This window comes from Haliotis rufescens, unplaced genomic scaffold, assembly GCF_023055435.1.
Source record: "Haliotis rufescens isolate VD_foot unplaced genomic scaffold, xgHalRufe1.0.p SCAF_23, whole genome shotgun sequence".
Lineage (NCBI taxonomy): Eukaryota > Metazoa > Mollusca > Gastropoda > Lepetellida > Haliotidae > Haliotis > Haliotis rufescens.
Window position 1 is genome coordinate 6100465 of NW_025963924.1, and position 15249 is coordinate 6115713.

Below are 15249 nucleotides of genomic sequence, written 5' to 3' on the forward strand. Positions count from 1 at the left end.
CGTCATATAGCTGGAATATTGATGAGTGCGGAGTTAAAAAAACAAACAAACCAACCAATCTTATCTTGGAGTCAGGTCAAAAGATGTTAGTACTTAGGAAACATACTGGCTTGTCGCATTAGTTGATATGTCACTTGTCCCAATTTCTTTCATCAACAAATCATGTAGTGAGGGTAACTTTTTATAGTTATAATATTTCAGGTCTTGTCAGTGGAAATGGCTACACACTTTTCATGTAGCCAGCTGGCTGGGACAAAATGAGTTTATTACAATTCTGTTACCCCTTTTTTTAGTTTTTGCATTCTACTAATGATAACATCAAGCACTGACTTAAAACACCATAGTTATTAGTTGTTGCAAGCAATAATCGACCTCCTCAATGAAACACTAGAGTCTATATTTTGGAATAAGCGGTAACACACGGTTATTCTGTTTAGAACCACATTGTGTCATAATACCTATCATAAAGACTTTTTCTTAATACTTTAATTTTTCTTGTAGAATGGATGAAAACACAAACAATCAGTTTGGGTCAGTGTGTAGTGCGTTCGCGTGCCGTTTAAATTTGTAATTTATATATTAAGGATAGGGTGTGTTATTCATTTATCGTAATGATTAACAGTAAAGGTGCATATGGTAAGGTTTGATATATAGTTCAGGCGTGTGAAGGAAACTGTGGACACAATCACAGCGTTTGTTGTAAACATCTTCTTTTCTTTTAAAGGGGGAGTGTTTGTGTCCCTCAGTTTCTGGACCAGCCAACCCAGAAAAAAAGACGTAAAAATAATGTCTTCCCCTGGCTTCATCCACTGTCATCATTGTTTGTTGTCTCTGTTGTGTTTGTCAAGGCAAAGTTGTATTTAACCTCAACTAAACAACTACACAGCCGGGCAAAGGAAAGTACACGCACATGTTTGATGGTTGCTAGAAATAATTATTCGATGGTGAAGTATAACACGGTTCTCATAGTGTCTATTTACCTTTGCAGTATTTCGGCGACTGTTTTAAACCTTGCAATTGAACTGTGTTCATAACGTTTGTTATTTTGGGTCAAATCTAATTGTCACGTGTAAACGTCCATTGGCCTGGCAGTTTATGTCCTGGTGGTTTATCACTAGCTTGATAAAGTTACCGGTATCTGTAGCGAAACGTCGCACTGAAAGAATAGAAAAGTTGAGCTCATGTCTTGGTCTCGACAGTTGCAGTCTTGGTCTAGACAGGTGCAGTCTTGGTCTAGACAGTTGCAGTCTTGTTCCAGACAGTTGCAGTCTTGTTCTAGACAGTTGCAGTCTTGTTCTAGACAGTTGCAGTCAGTTACAGTCTTGTTCTAGACAGTTGCAGTCTTGTTCCAGTCAGTTACAGTCTTGTTCTAGACAGTTACAGTCTTGTTCTAGACAGTTGCAGTCTTGTTCTAGACAGTTGCAGTCTTGTTCTAGACAGTTACAGTCCTGTTCTAGACAGTTACAGTCCGGTTTTAGACAGTTACAGTCTTGTTCTAGACAGTTACAGTCCTGTTCTAGACAGTTACAGTCCTGTTCTAGACAGTTGCAGTCTTGTGCTAGACAGTTACAGTCCTGTTCTAGACAGTTACAGTCCTGTTCTAGACAGTTACAGTCTTGTTCTAGACAGTGACAGTCTTGTTCTAGACAGTTGCAGTCTTGTTCTAGACAGTTGCAGTCTTGTTCTAGACAGTTGCAGTCTTGTTCTAGACAGTTGCAGTCTTGTTCTAGACAGTTATAGTCAGTTACAGTCTGGTTCTAGACAGTTACAGTCTTGTTCTAGACAGTTGCAGTCTTGTTCTAGACAGTTGCAGTCAGTTACAGTCTTGTTCTAGACAGTTGCAGTCTTGTTCCAGTCAGTTACATTCTTGTTCTAGACAGTTACAGTCTTGTTCTAGACAGTTGCAGTCTTGTTCTAGACAGTTGCAGTCTTGTTCCAGACAGTTACAGTCCTGTTCTAGACAGTTACAGTCCTGTTTTAGACAGTTACAGTCTTGTTCTAGACAGTTGCAGTCTTGTTCTAGACAGTTAGTCTTGTTCTAGACAGTTACAGTCCTGTTCTAGACAGTTGCAGTCTTGTTCTAGACAGTTACAGTCTTGTTCTAGACAGTTACAGTCCTGTTCCAGACAGTTACAGTCTTGTTCTAGACAGTTACAGTCCTGTTCTAGACAGTTGCAGTCTTGTTCTAGACAGTTACAGTCTTGTTCTAGACAGTAGCAATCTTGTTCTAGACAGTTGCAATCCTGTTCCAGACACTTGTTTGATAAAGTTACCAGCATCTGTAGCGAAACGTCGCACTGAAAGAATAGAAAAGTAACAGTCTTGTTGAAGCTGTGATGACAGCTACAGGCTCACAGATGTGTCTACAGGCACACCTTGTACAAAGTAATATCACTTGGTCCCAGCTGTTCCTTACAGTCATCATCACGTGGTCACAGATGTTCCTTACAGTCATTATCACTTGGTCACAGATGTTACTTACAGTCATCATCACTTGGTCACAGATGTTCCTTACAGTCCTCATCACTTGGTCACAGATGTTCCTTATAGTCATCATCATTTGGTCACAAATGTTCCTAACAGTCATCATCACTTGGTCAGAGATGTTCCTTACAGTCATCATCATTTGGTCACAAATGTTCCTAACAGTCATCATCACTTGGTCACAGATGTTACTTACAGTCATCATCACTTGGTCACAGATGTTCCTTACAGTCATCATCATTTGGTCACAAATGTTCCTAACAGTCATCATCACTTGGTCAGAGATGTTCCTTACAGTCATCATCACTTGGTCACAGATGTTACTTACAGTCATCATCACTTGGTCACAGATGTTCCTTACAGTCATCATCACTTGGTCACAGCTGTTCCTTGGTCATCATCACTTGGTCACAGATGTTCCTTACATTCATCATCACTTGGTCACAGATGTTCCTTACAGTCATCATCACTTGGTCACAGATGTTCCTTACAGTCATCATCGATGATTAAAGGTGTCTTGAGTGATGAGGCCTTACTGTATATAGAATGGCCAGGTCGTGTACAAACTGTTGAGTGATGGTATGCGTACTGTGTTGAGTGAATGAGTAAATTGGGTTTGAGGGCGCTCTGAGCATTATGTGAGAAACATCCCAATGAAATATAAATTCGCAATAGTAGGACCATTTATCTTTCAGGGAGAGAGGGGATACGATAGTTTCTGCTTCAGTTTCGTCTGACAGAATTAGCCGAACAAGGTTAATGCACGCCAAAGTCCGCCGTCAAATATCTGGAATATTGCTGACTGTGGCATTAAACATACATATGTATATAAACATGTATATACTGTTCATTCCAAACTATAGACACCTGTATTTTATTGAGAAAATCGTTAATTGCTTGGAACAAATGAAACTCATGAAAGAATGACTGTGGTCGTGCATACGTCCATGTTAGTGTGTGTGCTAACTCAGACCCAGACCCTCTCACTCGCTCGATCACTCACTCACTCGTCCCAAATGGAATCTGTTTCGGCAGATAATCTGGACTAACGAAGCATTCATCAATAAATTATAAAAGGACCATGTTTGGGTCGAGATATTACGATTGCCCCTTACTACAGTGTTGCACAGTTTCTGAAGTATTTCCCTATATTTGTCAGCAGCAGGATTTCTGCACATGTACGCAGCAGACGTAATTCCAACAAAATCCGTAAACACGTTGTTGAGAAAAGTTTTAATTTACATTGCAATTGTGATTTGTAAAACAACGGATTTTTTACGAACACCTGCAGGCGCGCAATTCGGCGTCAAAAATAGGTGCTCCCGTTCCGTAATCGTGGCACACGCCAGTGTAGACCAGTCGCTGATTAACGCACACAACGTAGTAGGGAGAGTTGAGGCGCCATTCGTAGACGTTGAGGCCGTCGGCGAGGTTCCTGCAGGTGGGGTTGTTAACGTGGCACGGTTGCCCACAGTCCGGTCCCCCAAGACATGCATGCTGGTCATATTCGCCTGGAAATGAACATTTTTCAGATCCCGCTATATTTGTAATTTGAATCCGAAAGCACACCAACAACATGTATAGCCCTTTTAATATTCAAAGTAACGTTCGTATTCAAATGACACATTTTGCAGGATCAATTTCATTTAACAGTCCTCTAATGTGAAAACAGTAGTTTGGATGATGGAACTGTATTACATTGTTTCTACTGAGATTGGGTAGAAGGTCAATGCATTGTATTTGGACAGTGATTAGTTGTCAGGAATGTTGTACTATTTAATGTAAGCAGTTGTGAGGAAGTTACTATATAAACTGTAGTGAACTGTGATAGAGTGGTACAGAAACATGTAGAATATTCTATGTTGTAATGACACTGTTAGGCAGTACATAAGGGGACAAGAGCGTGCCTGACTAATTGCCTTGATGTCCACGGTTCTGAAAGAAAAGGGGACACGGGTGGCCCAGTCGTCTTAGGTGCCGCGATTCGCTGTGTAGAGTTGGGCATCCCTTTGGGCATGCCAGAAACCTATAATTGTGGGTTCGAATCCCGGTTCGCCCCGATTATGTTTCTAGGTTTGTCAGCACCATACCCGTGCTCGTGGGTTTCACCGAAGTGGTAAACGTCTGAGACCTGCATCACTTCGGGCTTTCCTCCCACATTAAGCTGACATGCCGCGATATAACTGGGATATTGTTAAAAGCAGCGTTAAACCCAACTCACTCACTCACTCTGAAAGAAAATGAATAATGTCCAATTGGAACTAAAGACTCATGAAAGAACTTGGTATAAGGGACATATGGCATTATCCCACGTACTAGTATAAGGCCAGTATGTCAAAACCTAAAGACATTTCCATTCCTCTTTTGTACTGGATTCCAAAGCTACATAAACATCCCTACAAAGAGAGATATATTGCTGAGTCCAGTATGTACCACCAAATTCTCCATCTCACAGATTAACCACAATCCGAAGTACAATCAAGGAAGGACTTCTTTCATTACATTCGCAGAACGTATTTGAGACAAGACTTATTTGACTTAATATCATGTGGATTATCAAAACTCCAAGGGATTTGTTTGAATGTTTACAATTTCAGAAAAGAACCAAGTTCACTTATTACAAAATATTTGTTTTTCAACTTTGTACAATTAGGGAAAAACTTCATTCCTTGATCCATGGAGCATTTGTTACTAAACATGGTGACCATATTTACATCTGTCTTCAGAGGTTCGGGACAAATTGTTCCAAATGAAAGCAAATGTCAACTGAAGTTTAATGTGAAAACAATTTGTGAAATGCTGGACTTCCTTATTGATATTATATATGTGAAATTAATGGGTTGCGGGTAAGGCGTTAAGGTAAGAAGTAGGCATCCCCTACTGGCCCCCTTCTGGCTGAAGTGTTTCTTTAAGCATGAATCTGAATTTCTGCTCGAATTGGCAAAATCAAAACAAGGGATATAAGCCAAGAAGTTTGACTTGTGGCGTATCATTGATAATGGTCAAATAGCCACTGGTTTCCCTACTCGAGCTAGAAATAATAGAGACCAATGAAACTGACTCATCTGTTTCAGAATTAGATCTATGCATTAACATTCGGAGTGACAAAGAGCTATCCACATGACAGTGTGACAAGAGGGATGATGACTTAACTTTCCAATAGTCAACTCTCCCTTTATGTCGAGTAATGTTCCAACAGCTGCTGCCTGTCGTGTCTACATTACACAACTTTTGAGGTAAAATCGATCTTGCTCTTTATACAAAGATCTTAAAGAGCATCATACTTGCTCAAAAGTTGTTCGATCAAGGATTGTAAAAGCGACAAAATCCTTTCCATATCCATAAGAAATCTCTGTCAAAAGTTTATTTACGATTCGGACTATATCATGAGCATGTGATCATGAATCACTATCAAATAGTGATGATACCAGGTGTTACCGAAAAGTCGAACGTATCCTTGCCAACCAGTGGCACACGTCACAAACACATGCAGAGGCAAGACAAGTGTTCAAATGACAAAACACAGGAACAATATGGTAAAAGTCAAAATAGGGAATTGTATCCGAAATCATTGTTGTCACTGCTGCTTCAAACTTGGAGATGTCCTGCTTATGTCTACCACAAAACATTCCACCTCGGTTATAAAAGGTTAGGGTGTGTTTAGATTTAATTATGTCATAAATTCTGCAACAGGGGCGGGGGATATAGCCATGTTAGTGGCTAACTCTTGTTTCTGTTAAAGGTACGCCTATGCTCCTATTTTCTTTAGAGAATAAGGAAGCCTGGGTACTTACATTTCCCCAGGGGCTCTGTCCTGCTGCCACACGTGACCATGCTGTAGTGCTCACATCTCTGTGTTCCAGGGTTGTACAACTGCGGGAAGGGACATTCCTGTAGGTTCTGCTCCCAGGAGTCTTCCATGGCAGGCGTGTTGCAGTCGTAGTACTGGGCGCACTTAGTTGGGTGGGCGATCAGTGTTTCCGTTGTCGTCATGCAAATGGGGTTCACGTCGCTTGTGGGTGCATTCAATGCCGATGCTGGAATCAGCGTGAAGTGACAGGTTAAACACTAGCTTGTGAGTGAGGACTCTGAGGTCCACTCCGACCCTTGTTAACAATGCCACCAGAAACTCCGCACTCCCCCTACCTCTACCTACCCCCTCTCCACAATGACCTCTCTTACACTCCACATCGCATCCCTCTCTCCACCTATCTTTCTTACCCTTCCGATCAACACTCCCACCCGGCTCCCTTTCTCAACCTGCCCTCTTTTACCACAGACAACCAAAGATCCTCATCACACCCCTCTCTCCATCTACCCTCTCTTACCACAGCCAACTAACGTTCCCCATCACACCCCTCTCTCCATCTACCCTCTTTTACCACAGCCAACCAAAGATCCACAACACACCCCTCTCTCCATCTACCCTCTCTTACCACAGCCAACCAACGTCCCTCATCGCACCCCTCTCTCCATCTACCCTCTCTTACCACAGCCAACCAACGTCCCTCATCGCACCTCTCTCTCCATCTACCCTCTCTTACCACAGCCAACTAACGTTCCCCATCACACCCCTCTCTCCATCTACCCTCTCTTACCAAAGCCGACCAACGTTCCTCAACACACCCCTCTCTCCATCAACCCTCTCTTACCACAGCCAACCAACGTTCCTCATCGCACCCCTCTCTCCATCTACCCTCTCTTACCAAAGCCGACCAACGTTCCTCATCACACCCCTTTCTCCGTCTACCCTCTCTTACCACAGCCTACCAACGTTCCTCATCGCACCCCTCTCTCCATCTACCCTCTCTTACCACAGCCAACCAACGTTCTTCACCACACCCCTCTCTCCATCTACCCTCTCTTACCACAGCCAACCAACGTTCCTCACCACACCCCTCTCTCCATCTACCCTCTCTTACCACAGCCGACCAACGTTCCTCAATACACCCCTCTCTCCATCTACCCTCTCTTACCACAGCCGACCAACGTTCCTGATCGCACCCCTCTCTCCATCTACCCTCTCTTACCAAAGCCGACCAACGTTCCTCATCACACCCCTTTCTCCATCTACCCTCTCTTACCAAAGCCGACCAACGTTCCTCATCGCACCCCTCTCTCCATCTACCCTCTCTTACCACAGCCGACCAACGTTCCTCATCACACCCCTTTCTCCATCTACCCTCTCTTACCACAGCCTACCAACGTTACTCATCGCACCCCTCTCTCCATCTACCCTCTTTTACCACAGCCAACCAACGTTCCTCACCACACCCATCTCTCCATCTACCCTCTCTTACCACAGCCGACCAACGTTCCTCAATACACCCCTATCTCCATCTACCCTCTCTTACCACAGCCGAACAACGTTCCTGATCGCACCCCTCTCTCCATCTACCCTCTCTTACCACAGCCGACCAACGTTCCTCATCGCACACCTCTCTCCATCTACCCTCCCTTACCTCCACCTAGCACAATATAGACACTACAACATACACACACAAGAACACAACACACACATAGACACACACTCACAACAAACACACATCACATAGCACAACAAACATAGCACAACAAACACATAGAAAAAACAACCACAACATACACAACACATCACAACATCGCTAAGAAAGGGAATCTTGCTCACATGATTCCAAGGCTGTCATCAGCAGGAAGCACAACGCCCGAAACTCACACATCATGGAGTTATGGATGAGATCCAAACTGTCTACAAGAAAAGTAATGCATATAAATGTTGGAGCCGATTTGGAGTAAACGAAATTTCAGTTGTTGAATCTTAAGCAGATTGGTGTTACTCAAAGCTCGATCCGGATATTTTAATACAATAACAAATTAGATTAGAAAAAATGATCAAAGCAGTTCACATTGGTAATATTGTTTTTCGAATATTTCATTTCTTTTGTGCATGTTAAGAATACATAACATAAAAATATGTTTGACTATGCCATGGGCCACAGTTCCGCATTGACATTCTCGCGATTCTATTATAGAACATCCCATTTTGATCATATCTAACACCTTTTGTCAAAATATGGTTCACATTTGTTTTGTCTAAGTCTGCCAGTAAATAATTGCTGAAGATATAAATCACAGCTACATGTATATCAATTTGTGTATGAGTATGAACTTACCTTGACAGGGCTGTGTCTTATACAGGACCACTGCTGGTGGTAGTGATGAGATACGCGTCACGCTTCTTAAACGTAGCACAGGCAGTTTCTGGAAATGTCAGCCGTTATCAGAGCAGGCAGAATATAAAATGACTTTTGCGCATTAAAGTAACTATTCTTATGCTGTCATAAAGTGCTGTTTGTCAAAATCTTCGAATAGAAGAGGATATAAATGTCATAAATGAATGTCGAGATCTGATTGGTTCACGTGATCTTGATAATTATACTACGTATTCCGCCTGGGGTGAAAATAACTTCCTGAGTGGGATAATAAATGCCATATACCCCGTCAAGGAGAAAAAAGTTTGCACGTGAATTTCTGAATGTGACAATTAATCTCTTGAAGCCTCCTACGACGTTTAAACAAGTCTGTGACAAATCACGTGACACAGCTCAAGGTTACCTCAATCTAACAGCAGGGTTTGTTTTCAGTTTGTTTTAACTTTTTTTTTACAATATCGGATTGAAACATGTCGGTACTCGTGAAGGTCCGGGGTAGAATAGATATTCAGCAACCACTGCTTGCCGTTAAAGGTGACTATGCTTGTCGTATTAGGCGACCAACGGGATCGGGTGGTTAGGCTCGCTGACTTGGTTGATGCATGTCATCATATCCCAATTGCGTGGATCGATGCTCATGGTTTTAATCACTGGATTGTCTGGTCCAGACTCGATTATTTACAGACCGCCGTCATATATCATATATATTGCTGAGTGCGGCGTTAAACAACAAATACACAAACAAACAAACACCCCCACCCGTGCTCGTGGGTTTCACCGAAGTGGTAAACGTCTGAGACCTGCATCACTTCGGGCTTTCCTCCAACATTAAGCTGACGCGCCGTGATATGACTGGAATACTGTTAAAAGCGGCTATAAACCCAACTCAATCACTCACTGTTCCAGTTTCAGTGACTACTGTATATTTACATTGAATAAACACATCAGTCTTCTCGTGAGATGAATCCGACAGTGATATGTGCTGTTGACTAGATTCGATCACTTACAGACCGCCGTCACATAGCTGGAATATTGCTGAGAGCGGCGATAAACAACAAACAAACAAATTAACGTGTTGCAAATATGAAACACAGCCTCCGTATTATAATATAAACTGACGTCCAAAAGAAACTTTACCAGAGTTTGAAATCACTCAAATTGCTCAAAAACAACACAACATACATGCATGAAGTAAAGTGTATTGAGAAGATCAATATATCAACATAATCAACACTGAAAATGACAATCATACCGCGACCGAGAATGACGTCAGAGCCCCCCAAAGTTGGGTGTGGTACAAAACTCGAGCTTTCAGAATCATGGACAATAGGCAGAGTACATAAACAATCGCTCACGTTCAATAACAAGTCATTAGTAGCGTGTGTGACCACCAAATGCTTCAATATACGCAAAAACTCTTCGACGCACAGAAAAAGTCAGTCGTCTGATGAGGTCACGTGGGATTTGACGCCATTCTTCTTGGAGGGCCAAGATCAGTTCTTGCCGGTTGGCTGGAGAGTAAGGGTCGTTGTCGAACACAACGATCCATCAAGTCCCAAAGGTGTTCTATGGGGGGCATGTCGGGTGAGCGTGCAGGCCACGGCAGGCCGTTGACGTTGTTGGCTGCGAGGAAGTTAGTGACAATTCTGGCTGTATGGGCTCTAGCGTTGTCATGCTGATAAATGACACCACGTGGCTGCTGTTTGAGAAATGGTAGGACAACTGGACGAAGAATGTTATCCATGTAACGCTGAGCCGTCAACGATGACCAGCGGTGTCCTCTCCTGCCCACAGATCCCTCCCCACACCATGACACTCCCTCCACCATATGGTACAAGCTCCTGCACGCAGCACGCCGCCGTTCGTTCACCCCTCGGCGGTAAACACGTTGTCTTCCATCAGCCCTAAACATACAGAATCGACTTTCGTTAGTGAAGACAACCCTCTGCCAGTCACGTCGTTGCCAACGTCGTACAGTCCGGGTCCATCTCAATCGCAGACGACGATGTTGCGCTGTCAATAGCTGTCCTCTGTATGGTCTAAAAGCCCTGATTCCATGAGCCCTGAGTCTGCTGGCCACTGTCTGTCGACTAACCCTGTGACCTAAGGCATTTGTCGCAGATGACGTCACTGTCAGGAAGCGATTTCGGAGGTGCAAGGTACGCAAGTACCGGTCATCATGGGGCGTGGTCACCCCGGGTCTGCCTGTTCTTGGCCTGTCAGCGGTCCGCCCTGTCTGTCTGTAACGTTGCATCAAGTTGGTAACGGCAACACGGGAGCAACCGAAGGTTCGTGCAATATGGGCGTGGGTGGCTCCCATCTGTACCATACCCAAGGCTCGTTCACGTTGTTCGACTGTGAGTCGTGGCATTTCTTTTGTGTTTTTATATCACTGTGGATGTCTGACTTGACGTTGCAATTGTTTTATACACTTACCCGCACGTGCATTTGCAGTTGTCCGTGGTGCACGTGTTTTTCACTTTTTTGCGTGTTATCTCGCAAACATGTAACAGACGATTAACATTTTCTGCATACACTATTGTTGTATTTAGGTTATGTGTTTTAGATAGACTTCATCGTAAAAAAATATATACTTTGTCTGAAATTTATATTTTCAGTTGGTAAAGTTTCTTTTGGACGTCAGTTTATTCTGAATGAAACTATGTAAAAATCACTTTATTGGTGAAATACGTTCAAAGTGAGATTGCCAATCATGAGCCATGACAGGTATTACGTTATTAACAACAAAATTAAAATAAATTGAGATTTACCAAAAGATGTTGAAAGATGGTAATTGTTGTTACCCTGCCTGGCCTTCGGCGCACAGACACAATGTCGCTATGTAAGTGAAGCAATTTTTAAAGCGACGTTAAACCCATTTTCACCTCAACCACAGGTTTATAGGAGGCGTCTCAGGTATGAAGTCCCCAACATCTGTGATAATTATAAGCTTATATACTAAACAACAAAAGTTCCTGTGACATTCAATAAAATTTAAGGCAAAGTTATGTTTTTTTCCAAATCTGAAACAATTTCGGTTGGCAACAGATAAAATACTCCTGTAAGTGTTCAAATGGTTTAATTTGCCATACTGACTTCAGAAAATGCGTGATTCCATTAAAAAAAAACATGTCAATTTACAAATCAATAGCGTGTGCGTCCACCTCTGGTTGCGATGCAAGCAACACATCTTCGTCTCATTGAATGGACCAGGCGTCGCACAAAGTCCTGGGGGATATCTGTCCATATCTGCTGGAGCATGTTTCGAAGTTCCTGGAGTGTCTGTGGAACACGTGGTTGACGTCGAAGGCGCCAATCCAGCTCACCCCACATATGCTCGATTGGTGAGAGATCAGGGAAGCGAGCCGGCCATGGGATGACATTCATGTTGTTCTGTTGAAGGGAATCCTGAACAAGTCGAGCAATATGAGGCCGGGCGTTGTCATGTTGAAAGGTAATGCCTGGGCCATGACGACGCAAAAACGGTAGAACAACAGGGCCGATTATCTCGTCGCGGTAGCGCTGTCCATGGAGATTTCCCTCTACCACTATTTAACGGGTCCTCTGTCTTGCTGTAATCCCACCCCATACCATAACGATGCCGCCCCAGAACCGATCTTCTTCCATGACACAATGATTGACGCAACGTTCACCTCGACGTCGGTACACTCGAATCCGTCCATCGCTGTGGCTGAGGTGAAAACGAGACTCGTCAGTGAATAGAACTTGACCCCACTGCATGGTCGTCCAGCGTAGACGCTGTCTGCACAACTGACGGTGGTTTCCTGTCAAAATGGGACGTCTGGCGGGTCTTCTGGCGACAATCCCTGCACATCTGAGGCGACGACGAAGGGTTTGTGAAGATATTCGTCGAAGGCCAGGGATGCTTCTTGCAGTCACTGTTGCTGGCTGGAATCGATTTCGTAGGTGTGTTGTTCGAATCCAGTTGTCTTGTCTATTATTGGTTACGCGTGGCCTGCCACTCCGAGGATGGTCTCTGACTGCTGTCAACTGTTTCGTCTGTTGCCAACGTTGCCATAAACACCAAATGGTGTTTCTGTGGACATTAAATTGTCTTGCAACATCACGTTGACTCGATAGTGCTTCAAGCATACCAATGGCTCACAGACGCTCATTTTCGGACAGGCGTGGCATTTCGTAATGTTGAATAATTGCGTAGTTTTGTTGTTTTTCTGAGTGGTTGTTGTCAGCACGAGGCTAAACAATGCATATGGAATCCCGTTTACGCACATGTTTTTATACCCATTCCTTGGTAGTGAAATGCATGGGGCTTGCATAAAAGTCAACTTTTGCATGGAATGCATGCTTTTCTGTAGCAGTTGCGTTTTTGTGACTTGATTCCATACATGTACTAAAATATTGAAAACCAAACTTTACTTGTTTGAAAAATACACTAAAATATTAGTGTCACAGGAACTTTTGTTGTTGAGTAAAGTTACATTAGTGACACATTAAAGTACGATAATTAAACTTATATGTGTCTTTCCGTCTGAAATAATTGTGGACTTCTACTGATGAGAAGCTTTTATATATAGATGTGTGTGTGTGTGTGTGTGTGTGTGTGTGTGTGTGTGTGTGTGTGTGTGTGTGTGTGTGTGTGTGTTCATGGTACCAAAATAAGAAATAGTGTTCCTCCCACTTTTTTTCAATAAAATCACCAACTATTATACTTCTCTTTTGGACCCGTGAAGATTCCGGGGTAGAACAGCAACCCATACTTGCCGCGAAAGGCGACTATGCTTGTCGTAAAAGGCGACTAACGGGATCGGGTGGTCAGGCTCGCTGACTTGGTTGATACAGGTCATCGATCTCAATTGCGTGGATCGATGCTCATGATGTCATCACTGGATTGTCTTGTCCAGACTCGATTATTTTACAGACCGCCGTCATATAGTTGGAATATTGCTGAGTGCGGCGTTAAACAACAAGCAAATAAAAAGCTTGAGGTACTCATGTAATACCTCTCCTTCTTTAAATGGAGGATTGAAATTCCCGAGTATATTTAGAAATGGGAAATGTGCATGTGGTTATCTGTTATTTCAGGTATGTATTAAGACTTTGTAAAATATGGATAGGACGACTTGTATGGAATAATTTGTCGTATAATAAATGAAACATATGTATTAATGTTTATAAACGATGGATATGAGGATAAGAATAAGGTTTGATAGTTGTTTCAAGTAGAAATATTTTAATGGGTAATACAAGAATGTTATATAACGCCAAATCAGGAATACCTAAATCAAATCATTTGTTTAAATATCTTTGTGAAAAAGTCGAAATATTTGGATCCCTAGGTTGAAGCAGTTGCCCCATAAAGTAACCATAATTTTTTAGGTCTTTTGGGATGACGCGGCCGGGGATCACATCACCAAGCTTCCGCTCCCAGGGAAGTCACTCTCTCCACAAGACCATGGATGCGGTCCGGTATTTACTGGAGTTTCTGGTATGTATTAGGATTGCGTGTCATCGTGCCCCAGGGCAGATGTGTTCATGTGCAGGGACATATTAACTCTCCGTGTGTTGTTAACAGCCTAGTACACACGCACGCACGCACGCACGCACGCACGCACGCACCACACGCACGCACGCACCACACGCACGCACGCACCACACGCACGCATTCAGTCATATCTTCATGTGTTTCAAATTTTTAGAAGTCAGGAGTGTGTGTTTGTGGCTGCTTGTACGGGTCCGGACTGATGCCCGTTTATAGTGCTAGCCCACCGAGATACCCCACTCAGACACAGTATACTGACCGAGACGATCTGTACAACAAGTACTATCTTTTAACGTATTTTGGTATGACGCGGTCGAGGATCGATCCATCGTCCTTCCACTATGGGTAGAGGCTCTAAACACTACACCACGGAGGCGGTCTATGACGTCAGTAGACGAAGCAATAGAACAGAGGCTGATAATGTCAGTCTAGTGCGTGCACTAAGCTCATGCATCATCATATGATATCGACAACTATCGTGTTATGCCGCCACTGACTAGTTTATTACTGAGTACTTGGCCACAGCAGGGACAAGATGGGTTTGTTTGTTTGCTTTTTTAAACAATCGATTCGGGGCCAGACAATCCAGTGATTGACATCATGAGCATCGATCCACGCAATTGGGATGCGATGACACGCGTGTATGTGTGTATTCTTCGTGACGTTTGTTTGTTTTTTGCTTTACGCATTACCCAGCAATAGTCCAGCTATGACGGCGGTCTGTAAATAATCGAATCTGGACCAGACAATCCAGTGATAAATATCATGAGCATCGATCCATGCAATTGGGATCGATGACATGCTTCAACCAAGTCAGCGAGCCTGGCCACCCGATCCCGTTAGTCGCCTCTTGCGACAAGCATAGTCACCTTTTACGCCAAGCATGGGTTGCTGAAGACCAATTCTACCCCGGATCTTCACGGGTCGCAGGGACAAGAAGATGTTTTCCACAGCATACGTGAGAATCTAACCCGCTTATCTGTAAATGCATTTATCACTCCGCTAACACTAAAGCATAGAATGTAATGGGTTAACAGACACTGAGAAAAGAAA

At 43.3% G+C, this 15249-nt stretch overlaps 1 protein-coding gene across 2 annotated transcripts; it reads right to left on the reverse strand.

Moving 5' to 3' along the window:
* Window positions 1–3698: 3698 nt before the first annotated feature.
* LOC124146571 lies at window positions 3699–8788 on the reverse strand. Of its 2 annotated transcripts, none has more exons than XM_048401727.1 (4): window positions 8637–8788; window positions 8132–8212; window positions 6279–6521; window positions 3699–3995 (listed from the first exon to the last, which is right to left on the reverse strand). In XM_048401727.1, exons 2-4 carry the CDS (start codon window positions 8184–8186, stop codon window positions 3760–3762), a joined length of 534 nt encoding a protein of 177 aa, XP_048257684.1. In that variant the 5' UTR covers window positions 8187–8212; window positions 8637–8788; the 3' UTR covers window positions 3699–3759. The 2 variants fall into 2 exon arrangements, with proteins under 2 accessions (XP_048257684.1, XP_048257685.1); XM_048401728.1 differs by having other exon boundaries at window positions 8132–8208; window positions 8637–8786.
* Between the last annotated feature and the right edge of the window lie 6461 nt (window positions 8789–15249).

Coding starts and splice junctions, on each gene's coding strand:
- LOC124146571 (XM_048401727.1), bottom strand. CDS start 8,186: ATGATGTGTGAGTTTCGGGCGTTGTGCTTCCTGCTGATGACAGCCTTG. Junction 6,522..8,131: donor GATGACAGCCTTGGAATCAT/GTGAGCAAGATT, acceptor CGCTGATTCCAG/CATCGGCATTGAATGCACCC. Junction 3,996..6,278: donor GACAGAGCCCCTGGGGAAAT/GTAAGTACCCAG, acceptor GTTCATTTCCAG/GCGAATATGACCAGCATGCA.